Genomic DNA, 17,033 nt, shown 5'->3' with positions numbered 1-17,033 from the left:
AGGAACATTAAGTGCAGCAGAATTGTTTTTGTTACCTTGGCCAGATTTGTGCCTTGCCACAATTCTGTCTCTGAGCTCTTCAGGCAGTTCATGATTTTCATTTGCTCTGACATGCACTGTGAGCTGTAAGGTCTTATATAGACAGGTGTGTGGCTTTCCTAATCAAGTCCAATCAGTATAATCAAACACAGCTGGACTTAAATGAAGGTGTAGAACCATCTCAAGGATGATCAGAAGAAATGGACAGCACCTGAGTTACATATATGAGTGTCACAGCAAAGCGTCTGAATACTTAGAACCATGTGATATTTCAGTTTTTATTTTTTAATAAATCTGCAAAAATGTCAACAATTCTGTGTTTTTCAAATGGCTGCAATATAACAAAGAGTGAAAAATGTAAGGGGGTTTGAATACTTTTCGTACCCACTGTGTGTGTGTGTGTGTGTGTGTGTATGTATATGTGTGTGTGTGTGTATATATATATATATATATATATATATATATATATATATATATATATATATATATATATATATATATATATATATATAAAATGTATATGTGTGTGTGTGTGTTATCAGTCAACTGTGTTTACTCTTTTTAAAACGTAATGTCAACAGAAACTATCCAAATGACCCTGATCAAAAGTTTACATACCCTGGTCATTTTGACCTGATAAGTTAACACAAAGGGGTTTGAATGGCAATTAAAGGTAACCATCTGCACTTGTGATCTGTTTTGCTTGTAATTTAGTGTGTGTGTGTGTGTGTGTATAAAACGTCTATGAGATTCTGGACGCCTAACAGACCCTTGCATATTTCATCCAGTGCTGCACTGACGTTTCTGGATTCTGAGTCATGGGAAAAGCAAAAAAATTGTCAAAGGATCTATGTGAAAAGGTAGTTGAACTGTATAAAACAGGAAAGGGATGTAAAAAGATATCCAAGGAATTGAGAATGCCAATCAGCAGTCTTCAAACTCTAATCAAGAAGTGGAAAATGAGGGGTTCTGTTGAAACAAAACCACGGTCAGGTAGACCAACTAAAATTTCAGCCACAACTGCCAGCAAAATTGTTCGGGATGCAAAGAAAATACAACGGATAAATTCAGGTGTAATACTGGACTCCCTGAAAACATGTAGTGTGGATACATGATTCCATGAACTGTAGCACACATCAGAAGTTGAAGAGGACTCCTCTGTTCAGTTTGTGTCTGCAGTGCTGTCCAGAGCTGTGTGCATATTACAGCGTTAATCATTAATTTGAAGGGGCTTTCCTGTTCACATAAACATATCAGATGTCTGGAGGTGATGGCTATGTGATTGATGTAGAACTATATTATTGTAAACATTATCCCTAACTGTTCAAATATTTCTCACCATTTAACAGTTGCATTAAAATATAAGTACATTGTTTATTTACCACTTTATTTACCACTTTTGGCCCATTGAACAACATGTGTTTGGCTTTCATCTTTTTAATCAGAAAAATTAATGAAGAATGTGATTGGTTAATATGCCTTTTTTTTGCATGAGGTGTAATCGATGTACAAAGGTTTGTCTTAATATTCTGTTTGTATTTCTACATAGATTTTAAACTCCATCACAGAAGAGGCTTTAGGTCACTCTGGGACTTTTCGCAGCCCCTTGGATCAAATGGCCTTCATTTTACAGAAGTTCAAAAACGGTAAGTTAACGATATATGCTGGATTATTTATTATCGATGAAAAGAAATGCAACCTCTTTCCAGCAAGGTGGTCATGGAGAATTGCTAAGGTACCCTGCACAATGTACAGCAATAGGAAGGGAAAATGTTGCTCTGTCCAGCTAGCTAGCCAGAAAGAAACGCGCAGATTTGTAGTGTGGATTCACAAGTTGATCACCATTTTATATTCTATTTAGAGATCTGAATACAGTATATGTGCCAGAATGTTTGCTTTTGATTGGACCAGTTCTCTGTAATCGGTTCTCGGCTGCTTCCCTCAAAGCACTCCTGTAGTGTTAAGAAAAAAATCAAATCTAACTAAGAAGGGCTCCTATATTTGCCTCTATGATGGCCTATGTTGCTGAGCTCTTCTCCGTTGCAGCAGCCTCTATCAGTCTCTTCAGCATAAAACCGCATCAGAAAGTGAAACTAGAGGCACATTATATGATAGATTTTTTTTACTGAGAGGGACACTTTTTAAAATAAACTTTAGCCGCCCATAGAAATGTAGATCTGTTACTGAGAACAGATGTTTGTCAGGGATTTGCCTGTTTTTTGTTGTTCATTTGTCCAAAAAATTGTGTAGTTTTTTTTTTTTTCTTCTCCTCCCTTTTTTTTTTTTTTTTTTTTCTTTTGAGAACATGACAAGAATATCCAATATTTACAGGTGGCTTTTGGCATTGCTTAAAATAAAAACAGCCATTTTATTACCTTTTAGCTTTCTACTAGGGTTTTTACGGATACTGTTTTTTACCGGCGATTAATGTATAATACTTTCGGTCAAGTACTCGCCGATGGTGAGTACTGATACCTTTTGTGGTTCGATTTGAACGCATACAAAATGAATAGCTCAGATCGCACTGTAAAGAATCTTACATGCAATTTGAACAGGAATGCAATGCATACAGTTTCTCGCAACTTTTGTGTGAACCCAGGCTGAAATTACTATGACAAGCCTGGATACACACAGGAGCAGTGCAGGAAACTGCATGCAATTCAGACAGGAATCACACCGCATTCCTGTTCAAATTGTATAAGATTCGTTGCAGTGTGATTTGAGCCCATTCATTTTGTATGGACTCAAATTGCACCTCAAAGGTATCGGTTTCGGGTATCGGTGCATTTGCACGAGTATGAGTATTCAGCATCGGTGCAACCCTATTTTGTACAGTTGGGAATTCTTTCCATTTGTTGCCTGCAGAGGAATTTTAGTAGATTAATTTCTTTATATTCTTTAGCACTAGGTGCCTTGTTAGTACTGCCACAGCAAATTTAAAGCTGATCTTCAGGCAGTTAGAAAATACAGTGATAGGAACATCATTTAATTCTTAAAATAAGGAACATGTTTCTACATACCTGCTTTGTAATGCACAGAGCCGTCCTGATCCTCCTTCTTCTTGGGTCCCCCCGCCGACGCTGCTGGTTTCTCCCCGCTACCGAGTGCCCCCTCAGCAAGCCGCTTGCTATGTGGGCACTCGTGAATGCTCACTCCAATGAGGAGGGGAGACAACCTCTGCTCTCATGTAGATCAATGGGACTGGGGGAGAGGGGTGGAGCGGAGCTGTATGTAGAAGGTTTTTTTTATCCTAATGCATAGAATGCATTTAGAACCATTGCTTTAAGAACCACTTTAATCATTCTGCTGCCACTGACATATGACATACAGTACTGTACACAATGTTTAGGCAGGTACGAAGAAATGCTGTAAAGTAAGAATGCTTTCTAAAATATATAAACATTTTTATTCATTTACAAAATCTAAATCAAATCAATATTTGGTTTTACAACCACCCTTTTGGCTTCAAAACCGCATCAATTATCCTAGGTACACTTGCACATAGTTTTTGAGGAAACCGGGCAGGTAGTTTGTTCCAATCATCTTGGGGGGCCTAACCATAGCTCTTCTGTGGATGCCTCTCTTCATGTAATCCCAGACAGAATTGATGTTGAGATCAGGGTTCTGTGGGGGCTAAACCATCACTTCCAGGACTCCATGTTGTTTATGCTGAAGATGGTTCTTAATGATGTTTGCTGCATGTTTGGGGTCGTTGTCCTGCAGAATAAATTGGGGGGCCAATCACACACCTCCCTGATGGTATGGCACGACCAATAAGTATCTGCCTGTATTTTTTCAGCATTGAGGACACCATTGATCCTGACCAAATCTCTAATTCCATTTGCAGAAATGCATCCCCAAACTTGCAAGAAACAACCACCATGCTTAGGAGATTTGGATTTATCTTCTGTTTATTTACTTTAAATTTTGTTAATTGATAAAAAATAAACTAATAACGCTTCTACTTCTGAAAGCTTCCTTAATTTACAGCGTTTACCTGTCTAAAACTTTTGCACAGTACTGTATGTCATATGTCAGTGGCAGCAGGGGGGTTGCTGTAGCACGTAAATCTGACAAACTAACTCTTGGCTGTCATGTGGAAGCAGTCGGGTGGCTGTACAGCTGCCCAGTCACTTTCACCCCCCCCCCCCCAGTATATACTTTCACCCCCCCCAGTATATACAGTGGATATAAAAAGTCTACACACTCCTGTTAAAATGTCAGGTTTCTGTGATGTAAAATAAACTGTACAATACTTTGTTGAAGCACCTTTTTGATTTCATTACAGCACTCATTCTTCAGAACAAGCCTTAAAGAAACCCCATCATATATGTATTTCATTTGTCTATTTAGCTGTTTGCCTGGAACTCAGCTTTGATTTTAGTGCTAATGGCTCACCTTTTTCCTTTATAGGAACAGATGTTTTGGGTTTTATCTGTTTTCATGATGACATTGTAATGAAGAAAAATAATTGTGTTCTTTTCTATAATCTTGAGTCATATTTTTTTTCCCCCTATTTATGTATTTTAAGCTTTTACTACATTATATAACCACAGCAGCTGCCTGTCTGGTCAGTGGCATTTTCATAATGAGTTTGTTCATTTTGTCTTATCAGAGCTGTTCAGTGTATTGGTGCTTAATGAGCTGTTGATTTGTAAGACGGCTCTGTTATTGTACACTATTTAAAATATAAATCAGGCCGCAGTTTTTAGACTGACAAAAGGGGAAATTGTGGATTTAGAACTAGTCAACAATGTGTTTTTAGCATTTACTTTCTGATGGTAAATGTTAATCCACTCAGACACTGCTTGCAGTCATTGCATGATTTCAATATCTTTATTATCCTACAGAGAACATTTTGTGCAGTGACCTATATCAACCAATCCCCGTAGTTACGATTGAACTTCTAAGAGATGAATACATATATTTGTTGCTATGAGTTGCCACACATTATTGTATGCACTTTTATTAAATAATCCCCTGCTTAATCTTTTCAATACATTTTTTTTTTCTTGGAGCTACATCATATTACCAAAATTATTGGGACACCTGCTTTTACACGTACATGAACTTTAATAGTGTCTTATTTCAAAGAATTTGTGTGGTAGTTAATAGTTAATAGTGTCTTAGTCTGTAGGGTTCAATATTGAGTTGGTACACCCTTTGCAGCTATAACAGCTTCAACTCTTCTGGGAAGACTGTCCACAAAGTTTATGAGTGTCTATAAAAATGTTTAACGGTTCTTCCAGAAGTGCATTTGTGAGGTCAGGCACAGATGTTGGACGAGAAGGCCTGGCTTGCAGTCTCCACTCTAATTCATCCCAAAAGTTTTCTGTTGGGTTGAGGTCAAGACGGCTCCATGCCAAATTCGCTCATCGATGTTTTTATGGACCTTGTTTTGTGCACTGGTCCAAATCATTTGGTGGAGGGGGAATTATGGTGTGGGATTGTCTTTCGGGGGTTGGGCTTGGCCCTTTAGTTCCAGTGAAGGGGACTAAGGTTTCAGCATACCAAGACATTTTGGACAATTTCATGCGCGCAACTTTGTGGGGACAGTTTGGGGATGGCCCCTTCCTGTTCCAACATGACTGCACACCAGTGCACAAAGCAAGGTCCATAAACACATGAATTAGCGCGTTTGGGGTGGAGGAACTTGACTGGCCTGCACAGAGTCCTGACCTCAACCCGATAGAACACTGTTGGGATGAATTAGAGCAGACACTGCGAGCCAGGCCTTCTCGTCCAACATCAGTGCCTGACCTCACAAATGTGCTTCTGGAAGAATGGTCAAACATTCCCATGGTAACACGTAAACCTTGTGGACAGCCTTTCCAGAAGAGTTGAAGCTGGTATAGCTGCAAAGCGTGAGCCAACTCAATATTGAACCCTACGGACTAAAACTGTGATGCCATTAAAATTCATGTGCGGGTAAAAACAGGTGTCCCAATACTTTCCTAATTTCTTTTTTTTTTTTTTTTTTCATCTGATAATTTAGCCAGTAACACGCTTCCTGTCTTAGGGTGTCTTCACTCCAATACACGTGAAGCCACCTTTGGACCAGCAGCATTGATAACGTGTTCAATGCAGTAGCAAATTTAAACAGATTTGACCAACAAATTAAAGCCAAACTCCAGTGTACACTTAGGCCTGGGTTTACACTGGTGCTCTGCATGCTCAGTTTGCATGCATTCTACATATCTTTTTAGCAGCAGTCCCATTGACTTATATTTGGTAGCAGCAAAAGTGTGACCTAATGGAAATCAATGGGACTGCTGATGATAAAAACGTGTGTAAAATGTACGTAAACCACGCGTACACCCTGCGCTGCAGCCAAAACACATCGCGCCATTGTGATCCTGCCCTTAAGCAGTTACAGCAACTTTTCTTTCCTTTTTGGGATAAAGGCTTTACGTGAATAAAAGCTGACCATTGTAAGCCCTGACTGTTTTAAAAATAAAAATTCTCAACCCTCTAGCTGCCACTTTAGCTGGGCAGCTTGGTCTGTTAAAGGAAGTTGAAGAAAAACAGATGTACTGGCTGGATCACCAGGTGGAAATAAAGAAAAGAAAATATAAGAAAACACATGCAGTCACCACAATTAATAACTGCTAGAAAAATACTTGGAACTCCCAAACATTTTTTTTTTAGCAGAGACCCTAGAGAATAAAATGGTGGGTGTTGCAAATTTTTATGTGAACATATTTGTGTAGTGTTTTTTCAAATGAAACTTTTTGGGGAAAAATACACTTTAATACATTTTAGAAAACACAATATAATACCCAATTTTTTGGGTAAAATATAAAAGATGTTACACCGAGTTAATAAATGCCAAACGTATCACAAAAACATATCATTAAAATTGCGCACGCCTGTGGAATGGCAGGAAACTATGGTACATTCACTTATTCATAGGTGACACTTTAAAGAGGAAGTGAACCCTGATGGGTTTTACTTCCTCTTTGTTCCCTGTTAAGTAAAAGCATAATGGGCTATTATGCATCGCATACTAGCCCATTATGTGCCACTTACCTGCAGAAGAAGCCTGCGATGTCACCGCTGTGTAATTGCATCCATCTTCAACCTCTCATCCTTCCGGGGCTTGTGAACTTTGGCTCTGCTATTGGCCGGAGTCGCATGACATCCCTCCCGCGCATGCGCGTGGGAGCCAACGGTCACGGCACAAGCACTATAGAAACCACATGGATCGTGCCCTCTCTTTAGTGCGTATGTGCCAATTTTATGTTGGTGCCGGCGTGTATGGCGAATATCTCCTAAACCGTAGAGGTTTAGGAGATATTTCCAGTACCTACAGGTAAGCCTTATTATAGGCTTACCTGTAGGGAAAAGTGGTTGTACAGGTATGCAACCACTTTAAAAGCCTTTACAGGTTACCAAATTAGAGTTACACAGGAGATCTGGCACTAGATTAGTTATTGTTTTTGCTCTGATGTTTGCGGCATTACCTCACTTGTGTGATGTGATACTGTTTACGTATGTGTGCGAGACCTACATGTGTGTGAGCACAGGGGGACAGGGGTGCTTTTAAATGGCATGGGCAATGACAGGTCCTCTTTTTGGAGATACCTGGAGTCTATTAGACCCCAGATCTCTCTTCTGGGCTCCAACGCATCTGATCAAGCTGAAATCGGTTTGATAACATGCTGTAAAAGCTTGTCAACAAACACACTCCAAAACCGGAAGTGTTTAAATCCTCATTGCGTCCGGTTTCTGACCTTACAAAAGAGGGATGGGAACATCCATTCCTTCCATTCTTCTTAGTAATTGTGACCAAACAAGTTGCATCGTTACCAAGCTCCCCAAACAGCCGCTGGCACAAAAAGGTGAATATACAGTCCTTCAGGGTAATAAAAAGATAATAAGTGCGGTGCTTTGAGAGAGTGAGAAATAACATATACCATCAATTCGTAAAACATGATATACATGTGCATGAAATGGGTAAGTCACTTCTGAAAAGCTCCTTTAATCAGTTTTAGAAAGGCATCGGGAATCTAGTGACCATGAACGGGAAGTAAACATCCTCTTCATGATGTGCAGTGTAATGAAACTTCACAGTAATATCCCACCACCGATATATATATATATATATATATATATATATATATATATATATATATATATATTGCACTCACCAGAAAGTAAATATAAATGAGCCTTGTAAGATTACCATCTCCTTCAGGACTGGTTCCAGGCAGGTGCGAGTGTCCTCAGTCCACATTCACGATGAAAAAATGGTAATCACTCCTCGTCACCCCCCCTGGGGTAAATACTGTATAAAAAAAAGCTCACCAGAAGCCAAGGAGAAGCTGATATGGTGTAGTATTTATTGAATCCCAGGAACAGTACATGTACATATGGCCAGTAAAAATAAGCGTAAAACCACAGCCCTTTGACAATGTGTTGTAGCACGAAATGCGTCGGAAGGTCCTACGCATTGACATTTCTCATCGTTGCAACCTCGTGGCAGGAGTGGCGTTTTTGCACATATTTTATGTTTATTTTTACTGCCCATATGTACATGTACTGCTCGTGGGATTCAATAAATGCTACACCATATTAGCTTCTCCTTGGCTCCTGGTGAGGTTTGTTATGCAGTATTCACCCCAGGGGAGGTGACGAGGAGTGATCACCATTTTCTCATCCTGAATGTGGACTGAGGACACTCGCACCTGCCTGGAACCAGTTCCAAGGGAGATGGTGATGTTACAAGGCTCATTTCTATCTACTTTCTGGTGAGTGCAATATATATTGGTGGTGGGATATAACCGTGAAACTTCATTACACTGCACATCTTGATGGACTGTTATTCCTCATGAAGAGGATGTTTACTTCCTGTTGATGGTCACTAGATTTCTGATATGATCCTAGTATAATCACTTCAACCCGAGCCGTAGTAAAAAAGCTTTATACCTTAATGCATTCTCTGCCTTTTAGGTAAAAAACTGTCCACTGCCTATTCTTCCCCCAAGTCCTCAATGAATCCAGCGTTGTGCCCATCTGCAGCCCTGTCCTCCTCTCCTGCTTTCACATGACACCCTGAGAGCTACATGAGCCATCAGTTCCTGCTGCTGTCAGTCAAATCCTGTGAGGAGGGAGTGGAGAGGCATGGCCAAGCATGCGCTGTGTGTGTCTATAGGCGCACGCAGCCTGGTTCTGGAGCGTGCACACGTGTGCCTCTCCGGCACACAGCTTTCCAGGAAGGGACTCAGAGAAGAGGAGGAGTGGACAGCGCAGGTTAGGAACCAACAGAGAGGAGGTAAGATGCCGCTCTGTGCAATAATCTTGGTTTAATACCGCTTTCAATTGTCATTTTGTCATTTTTTTTTTTTTTTATAGATAGCTCCTTGGTGCTTTATCTTCTCATTCATAACTTGGACAGTCATATGTTAAGAGGAGACAAAAGTCAACAGATCCTCGGACAACTGGCTTCCATCTCTAACATTCATCTTCTTGCTTCTATTGATCATATTAATGCTCCTTTAAGTAAGTGTTTTTTTGTTTTGTTTTTCCTTGTATCAAATATATTTTTCATGGTGAGTCCAGGGCCACTTTCCATTCCTTGCAGGGATGCTGGCTCAGTGAAGGTACAGTCATGAAAATCAATACCATTTGCGCATTTTTCACTATATTCACAAATGTCTGCCACACATTATCTTCTGTTGCAGACTCTTATCTTATCGCCTGCTAGACAGTTGTATTGTTTTACTGGGAACTAAGGATTTTTTCCTCCTGCCTGCAACAGACTTGTGACCTCTTATCTTAGGAAAATTCACTTATAAAAATTGCTCCTTTCTTATAAAAGATTGAGCTTTCACAACTGCTCACTACTGTAGCTGACTTGCGTAGAATAGAGCAGCTGACGGCTACAGTGGAGGGTACGGAGCAGAAATTTTCTGAAACATGGTCAGCGTGGGATGATTCGGTATATGGTTTTGGAGGAAAAGAGCCAGTTACCGTATTTTCCGGCGTATAAGACGACTTTTGGCATGTAAAAAAAATGCCTTAAAACTCGGGAGTCGTCTTATAGGCCGGGTACCTGTGTGTTCAGGCTGCGGGCATCCATTATTCAAAAGCCGCGCCTCCTCCTCCATGCTGTTCCGTGATAGGCGGAACACTCATTTTCCCAGCAGAGCCTCTGTTTCAGTGTTCCGCCTATCACGGATGCCTTCTCATCCTCGGTCTCGGATGAGAGGACATTCGTGATAGGCGGAACACTGAACAGAGGCTCTGCTGGGAAAATTGGTGTTCCGCCTATCACGGAACAGCATGGAGGAGGAGGCGTGGCTTTTGAATAATGGACGCCCGCAGCCTGACAAACGGTACGAACAGGAGAAGGTAGGGAGATTTTGACAGTGAGGTCGGCAATGGCACAGTGGGGCAGCATGTGCAATGGCACAGTGGGGCAGCATGTGCAATGGCACAGTGGGGCAGCATGTGCAATGGCACAGTGGGGCAGCATGTGAAATGGCACAGTGAGGAATGTGTAATGGCACAGTGGGGCAGCATGTGTAATGGCACAGTGGGGCAGCATGTGTAATGGCACAGTGAGGCATGTGTAATGGCACAGTGAGATTTGAGAAAAGCTGAAACAAGCCTGTTTCTGTCAGCGGTTGTTCCTGTCAGACTAGTAGGAAGGGGGTAGTCTTATATGGCGAGTATATCCCAAAACCAAAATTTTAGCTGGAAAATTAGGGGGTCGTCTTATACGCCCAGTTGTCTTTTATACGCCAGCAAATACGGTAGTTAACTTCAGTTGCTTGCATATTCCTTTGAGTTTGTACGCTAATCACTTTTCTTTCTGATATTTGTATGAGGCTATACAGCAGAGGTGGGCAAACTACGGCCCGCGGGCCGTATACGGCCCGGCGGACCTTTTAATCCGGCCCCCAGGCGGATCGCTAGAAATCTGAATTTGCAGCTAGCCGCACCTCTTTCCCGCCCCCCCGCTGGTGCAGCCGAAGAAACCCGTGGGTGTTAGCCGCGCCTCCTTTCCCGCCCCCCGCTGATTCAGCCGAAGAAGCCATTGGAGCTGGTCATGCTTCCTTTCCCGCCCCCCGCTGACGGCATTCCCAGCCGCCCGTCACCACGTGGAGTGAGTGTCCCCGAATTCAAAAAAGTCCCCCAATTCCCGCTAAGTAATGACCCGGTCCCGACTCCTCACCTCACACTGTGCACACTGCACAGGCTGCTGTAGGAGACCCGAGATGGCCGAGGACTGCAGGCAGCAAAACACTGACAGGACAGAGATTTCATCATCATCATCAGGTACTTGCTTGTGGGGATGCTGGCAGCAATTGATGGCACACTGGCAGCAATTGATGGCACACTGGTGGCACACTGACAGCAATTGATGGCACACTGGCAGCAATTGATGGCACACTGGTGGCACACTGGCAGCAATTGATGGCACACTGGCAGCAATTGATGGCACACTGGCAGCAATTGATGGCACACTGGTGGCACACTGGCAGCAATTGATGGCACACTGGCAGCAATTGATGGCACACTGGCAGCAATTGATGGCACACTGGCAGCAATTGATGGCACACTGGCAGCAATTGATGGCACACTGGTGGCACACTGGCAGCAATTGATGGCACACTGGCAGCAATTGATGGCACAATGGCAGCAATTGATGGCACACTGGCAGCAATTGATGGCACACTGGTGGCACACTGGCAGCAATTGATGGCACACTGGCAGCAATTGATGGCACACTGGTGGCACACTGACAGCAATTTATGGCACACTGGCAGCAATTGATGGCACACTGGCAGCAATTGATGGCACACTGGCAGCAATTGATGGCACACTGGTTTATGTATGTCTTAGTGATTGATTAACATCACAACTTCATTGATTTGAAATTGATACCCTTATTTTTTTGTATGATTTTTGCTTTTGCTGATCACTGCCACACACATGCAGCCATGCATTGCACGTGTGTGGCAGTAATGAGCAAAACTAAAAATCATACAAAAGAAAAAGCTATCAATGAAGTTGTGATGTGAATCAATCACTAAGACAATAAGACATACATAAACCATAATTTATGACACGGCATACATTGTCGTTTGGCAGGACTTTATGGGGACAATGTCTGCAGTCTCTGATCCTCTCTAGTATCATGTCTGCAGTCTCTGATCCTCTCTGGTATCATGTCCGCAGTCTCTGATCCTCTCTGGAAATTTTCACTAATATGAGTCAAAAATAGTGAAAAATTTTCATTGTTTTGGGAAATTTTGTTTAATAAATTAAAAAAATGTTCTTGTAAGGCAACCTCACTTTTTCATTGTTTAACTATAACAAGTACTCGTACCAGTTGTCCAACAATGATATTTACTGTTTTTTATAAAGAAATACAATTGATTTTATGCAGTATTGAGTTTAGCCTTTTGGCCCGGCCCTCCAAAATATTTTTAGTTTCTCATGTGGCCCCATCGAAAAAATAATTGCCCACCCCTGCTATACAGTATGTTTATATTGCCTCTACAACTCGTGTGTGGTTGGGATGGGAGGTTGTCTCAAACTTATTTTATTTTTGTTATTTATTTATTTTTATAATTTTTTAATGGGACTGCTTTTCTTTCTCCCGCTCAAGGCAAATGTTTAATCACATCGATGCCCTTTAACTTGTACAATCTATGTGTGCTTAGTAGTTCTCTAAGACAGTGTATACCTGCATTATTTCAAAATGTTAATGATTCACTTGTATTTTCTTTTGTATGTTTTGCAAAAACTTATAAATAAACAATAAAAAAAAAAAAAGATTGAGCTTTTCAAAAAATTCTGCTGATGCTGCTTATTGTAACATATCAAAATAGTATCCCTTCAACTTGTACTACTATAAGGTGTGTGTGTGTGCGCACGCGCAGACTCTGTTTTGATCAGCAGGGGATCTGTCTACGGATGGGCGGTTTATGTTTGCTCAGTTTCTGCAGAATGGACGTGGACAGAGCCCACTCTGCTCTATGGGCGACTGCGGACTTTGCTGTCTGTTTATTCCTGAATCCCCTTTTGATACGATCCACCTAGACTATGAGAACGGATCCCCTTTGGTTTGTCTTTAGCGGATAGGAGGTAGGCAAATGTAAATGGACACAAGTCCATTTACACCCGCCGGTCCATGGGGTGAATGGACTGTTCAATCGGGTCCGCCTGAAAAACTGACAGGCGAACCTGATTGGAATGGTCGTGTGGAGCCTAAATGTGTGATAAGACTAGATGGCATGCCAGCATAGTGCTGTATAATGGTAACTTACATTAGTAAAGAAAAAACTGTCTTTCATGGTCAGATCCTTCAGTTTGCTGACAAACCACAAACTGAAAGACAACGTGGCAAACCCAGGTAGAATGGATATGGATACATAAAAGTTCCATTCTTGATTTATCTTGCTTATTTCCTGTACAGTTACGCCCCGCTATTCTTCCTAAAACTAGATACAGTATCTCACAAAAGTTAGTACACCCCTCACTTTTTTATAAATATATTATATCGTTTCACGTGACAACACTGAACAAATGACACTTTGCTACAATGTAAAGTAGTGAGTGTACAGCTTGTATAACGGTGTGAATTTGCTGTCCTCTCAAAATAACTCAACACACAGCCATTACTCTCTAAACTGCTGGCAATAAAAAAGAGTACACCCCTAAGTGAAAATGTCCAAATTGGGTCCAAATGGGCACTTTCCCTCCCTGATGTCATGTAACTCGTTAGTGTTTCAAGGTCTCAGGTGTAAATGGGGAGCAGGTGTGTTAAATTTCGTTTTATTGCCCTCACTCTCTCATACTGGTCACTGGAAGTTCAACATGGCACCTCATGGCGAAGAACTCTCTGAGGGTCTGATAAAAAGAATTGTTGCTCTACATAAAGATGATCTAGGCTATAAGATTGCTAGACCCTGAAACTGAGCTACAGCGGTTTAGCAGGACAGGTCGCCATGGTCGACCAAATAAGTAAAGTGTACATGCTCAGCGTCGTATTCAAAGGTTGTCTTTGGGAAATAGACGTATGAGTGCTGCCAGCATTGCTGCAGAGGTTGAAGGGGCGGGGCGGTCAGCCTGTCTGTGGACCATACGCCACACTCTGAAGTCTCCATAGTATAGTATTTATTGGAATTGTAAGTTAAAAGCCTAAATAAAATGAATCCTGACATAATGAAGCAGAGCATGATCCCCTCCCTTCAGTGACTGGGCCGCAGGGCAGTATTTCAACATGATGACCCCAAACACACCTCCAAGACGACCACTGCCTTGCTAAAGAAGCTGGAGGTTAAGGTGATGGACTGGCCAAGAATGTCTCCAGACCTAAACTCTATTGGACATCTGTGGGCATCCTCAAACGGAAGGTGGAGGAGCACAAGATCGCTAACGTCCGCCAGGTCTGTGATGTCGTCATGGAGGAGTGGAAGAGGACTGCAGTGGAAACCTGTGATGCTTTGGTGAACTCCATGTCCAAGAAGGTTAAGGCAGTGCTGGAAAATAATGGTGGCCGCACAAATTATTGACACTTTGGACCCAATTTGGAAATTTTCACTTAGGGGTGTACTCACTTTTGTTGCCAGCAGTTTATACATTAATGGCTGTAGGTTGAGTTATTTTGAGGGGACAGTAAATTTACACTGTTATACAAGCTGTACTCTCACTACTTTGTAGCAAAGTGTCATTTCTTCAGTGTTGTCACATGACAAGATATAATAAAATATTTGAAAACATGTGAGGGGTGTATTTGCTTTTGTGAGATACTGTATATTGGATATACATGTTTTGCATTGCAGTTCTATTTTAAACTGAATGAGTTGTTTTTACAAGGGGATGGTTCACATATACCTTTAACCACTTAAGACCCGGACCTTTAGGCAGCTAAAGGTCCTGGCCAGTTTTTGCGATTCGGCACTGCGTCGCTTTAACTGATAATTGCGTGGTCGTGCGACGTGGCTCCCAAACAAAATTGGCGTCCTTTTTTTCCCACAAATAGAGCTTTCTTTTGGTGGTATTTGATCACCTCTGCGGTTTTTATTTTTTGCGCTATAAACAAAAATAGAGCGACAATTTTGAAAAAAATTCAATATTTTTTACTTTTTGCTATAATAAATATCCCCCAAAAATATATAAAAAAAAAAAATTTCCTCAGTTTAGGCCTATACGTATTTTTCTACCTATTTTTGGTAAAATAAGCAATTATCGGTTGGTTTGCGCAAAATTTATAGCATTTACAAAATAGGGGATAGTTTTATTGCGATTTTTTTCGTGACTGAGACATTATGGCAGACAATTCGGACACTTTTGATAAATTTTTGGGACCATTGTCATTTTCACAGCAAAAAATGCATAAAAAATGCATTGTTTACTGTGAAAATGGCAATTGCAGTTTGTGAGTTAACCACAAGGGGGCGCTGAAGGTGTTAAGTGTGACCTCATTTGTGTTTCTAACTGTAGGGGGGTGTGGCTGTAGGTGTGACGTCATTGATTGTGTTTCCCTATAAAAGAAACACACGATCAATGACGGCACCACAGTGAAGAACGGGGAAGCTGTATTTACACACAGCTCTCCCCATTCTTCAGCTCCAGCGCCGATCTGGTCCCGCGGTCACGGAGCTTCGGACCGGGTCGCAGGCCCGCGCCCGCGACCCACGGCTGGGCACTTAAAGAGGACGTACCTGTACGTGCTTGTGCCCAGCCGTGCCATTCTGCCGACGTATATGTGCAGGAGGCGGTCCTTAAGTGGTTAAAGTGTTACTAAACCCAGTACCCTACATTCACTATATCTGGTCTCCCACAGTATACAGAACATGGAAATGTAATTATTTTAGTAAATATAACCCCTTCCTGCCGATCGTACGCACATATGCGTCCTCGGTTTCGGGGGTTATACCGGGATGATGCCCGCAGCTGTAGGCATCATCCCGGTATAATTTTGTAGAGCAGGTGATCGGCTTTCCGTTGATAACCGATGCAGCTAAAAGCCGCTCGGTTGTTATCCCGGAGGAGCCGCCTCCGCTGCTCTTACCAGGCCTCCCGTCCCACCGGGAGACCAGATCCACAATGCGCCACCTTAGGCGCCTATATAAATGGTGTTTCTCTTTCGTTCATAGACGGACACAGCCTTCATTGACCTTAGGGTTATGCTTCTTCCTACCAGGAGATTTAGGCAGAATTCTACAGCACTTAAGGTGTTAAAAACTTTCCTTCATGCTGCTCCTCCCAGGGGGCGTGGCTCCCCCAGGCATAACCCACACCCTGCTTTAGCAGCCTCAGTTTGTGTTCTGCCTAACGACAGGAGGTCAAGGCTATCTCTGGAGTTCCTGGACTCTGGAGTTTTTTTCTGGCGATTTTTCTCGTTTTTTTTATTATTTTGTTCCTGCATTTTTGAATCCTGCGATTCTTCTATCAACAGCCGACTGGGTGACAGGCTGGGTCCTCGACTCTTGTAGTCCCCCCATGTTCGGCCTTCGAGCGTGTGCCGGCCCTCAGCTCAGCTTTGGGACGTCCACGACAGGCCCCATTGCTCCAGGGGCGGCCGGGGAACTTTGGTTCTAGGGCACACATATGACCGGTCTCTATGGCTTTGTCACAGTGTGTCTGGCCGACAGCCATGCCGTTTACGGACGTTGGTTCTGTCTGGGATACCTCCAGCCGGGTAGTCGCAGGACAGGTAAGTAGTGGCCCCTTACTCAGGTAAGTGGTCTGGCTGGTGGTTTCCCTGGGGAGGTCGACTGAGGGTCCGCCCTGCTTTCCTCTCTCCCCTTCCTCTCCCTCCTTCCCCTGACTGGGTAGTGGCTGTGAAGGGGGGCCTCCTGGGTTTTCTTTGTTACCACCGGGGCCCGTGTGTTGTTAGGGGGACTGTGTTGTTACTCTGGGGGGTGCTGCTGTGTGCTGCTGTGTTCTATGAGGTAATTTTTACCTCAGACAGCGGCCGTCTTGGAAATCTCCTTGGTAACGCTGTGATTCTTTTCTGAGGTAACAGACAAAGC

The 17,033-nt window shown here is 42.4% G+C and overlaps 1 protein-coding gene across 1 annotated transcript in view; it reads left to right on the top strand.

The window, feature by feature from the left end:
• Positions 1–17,033, top strand: part of ORC2 (origin recognition complex subunit 2) — a 92,397-nt gene that overhangs the window by 48,973 nt on the left and 26,391 nt on the right. Inside the window, exons 12-13 of the mRNA XM_040357201.1 lie at positions 1,589–1,685; positions 9,394–9,540. Of these exons, the coding sequence (XP_040213135.1) occupies positions 1,589–1,685; positions 9,394–9,540 (244 nt within the window). The remainder of the gene's footprint in view (positions 1–1,588; positions 1,686–9,393; positions 9,541–17,033) is intronic.

Source organism: Rana temporaria, chromosome 6, assembly GCF_905171775.1.
Source record: "Rana temporaria chromosome 6, aRanTem1.1, whole genome shotgun sequence".
Taxonomy (NCBI): Eukaryota; Metazoa; Chordata; class Amphibia; order Anura; family Ranidae; genus Rana; species Rana temporaria.
This window is presented reverse-complemented; position numbering and strand designations above follow the sequence as displayed.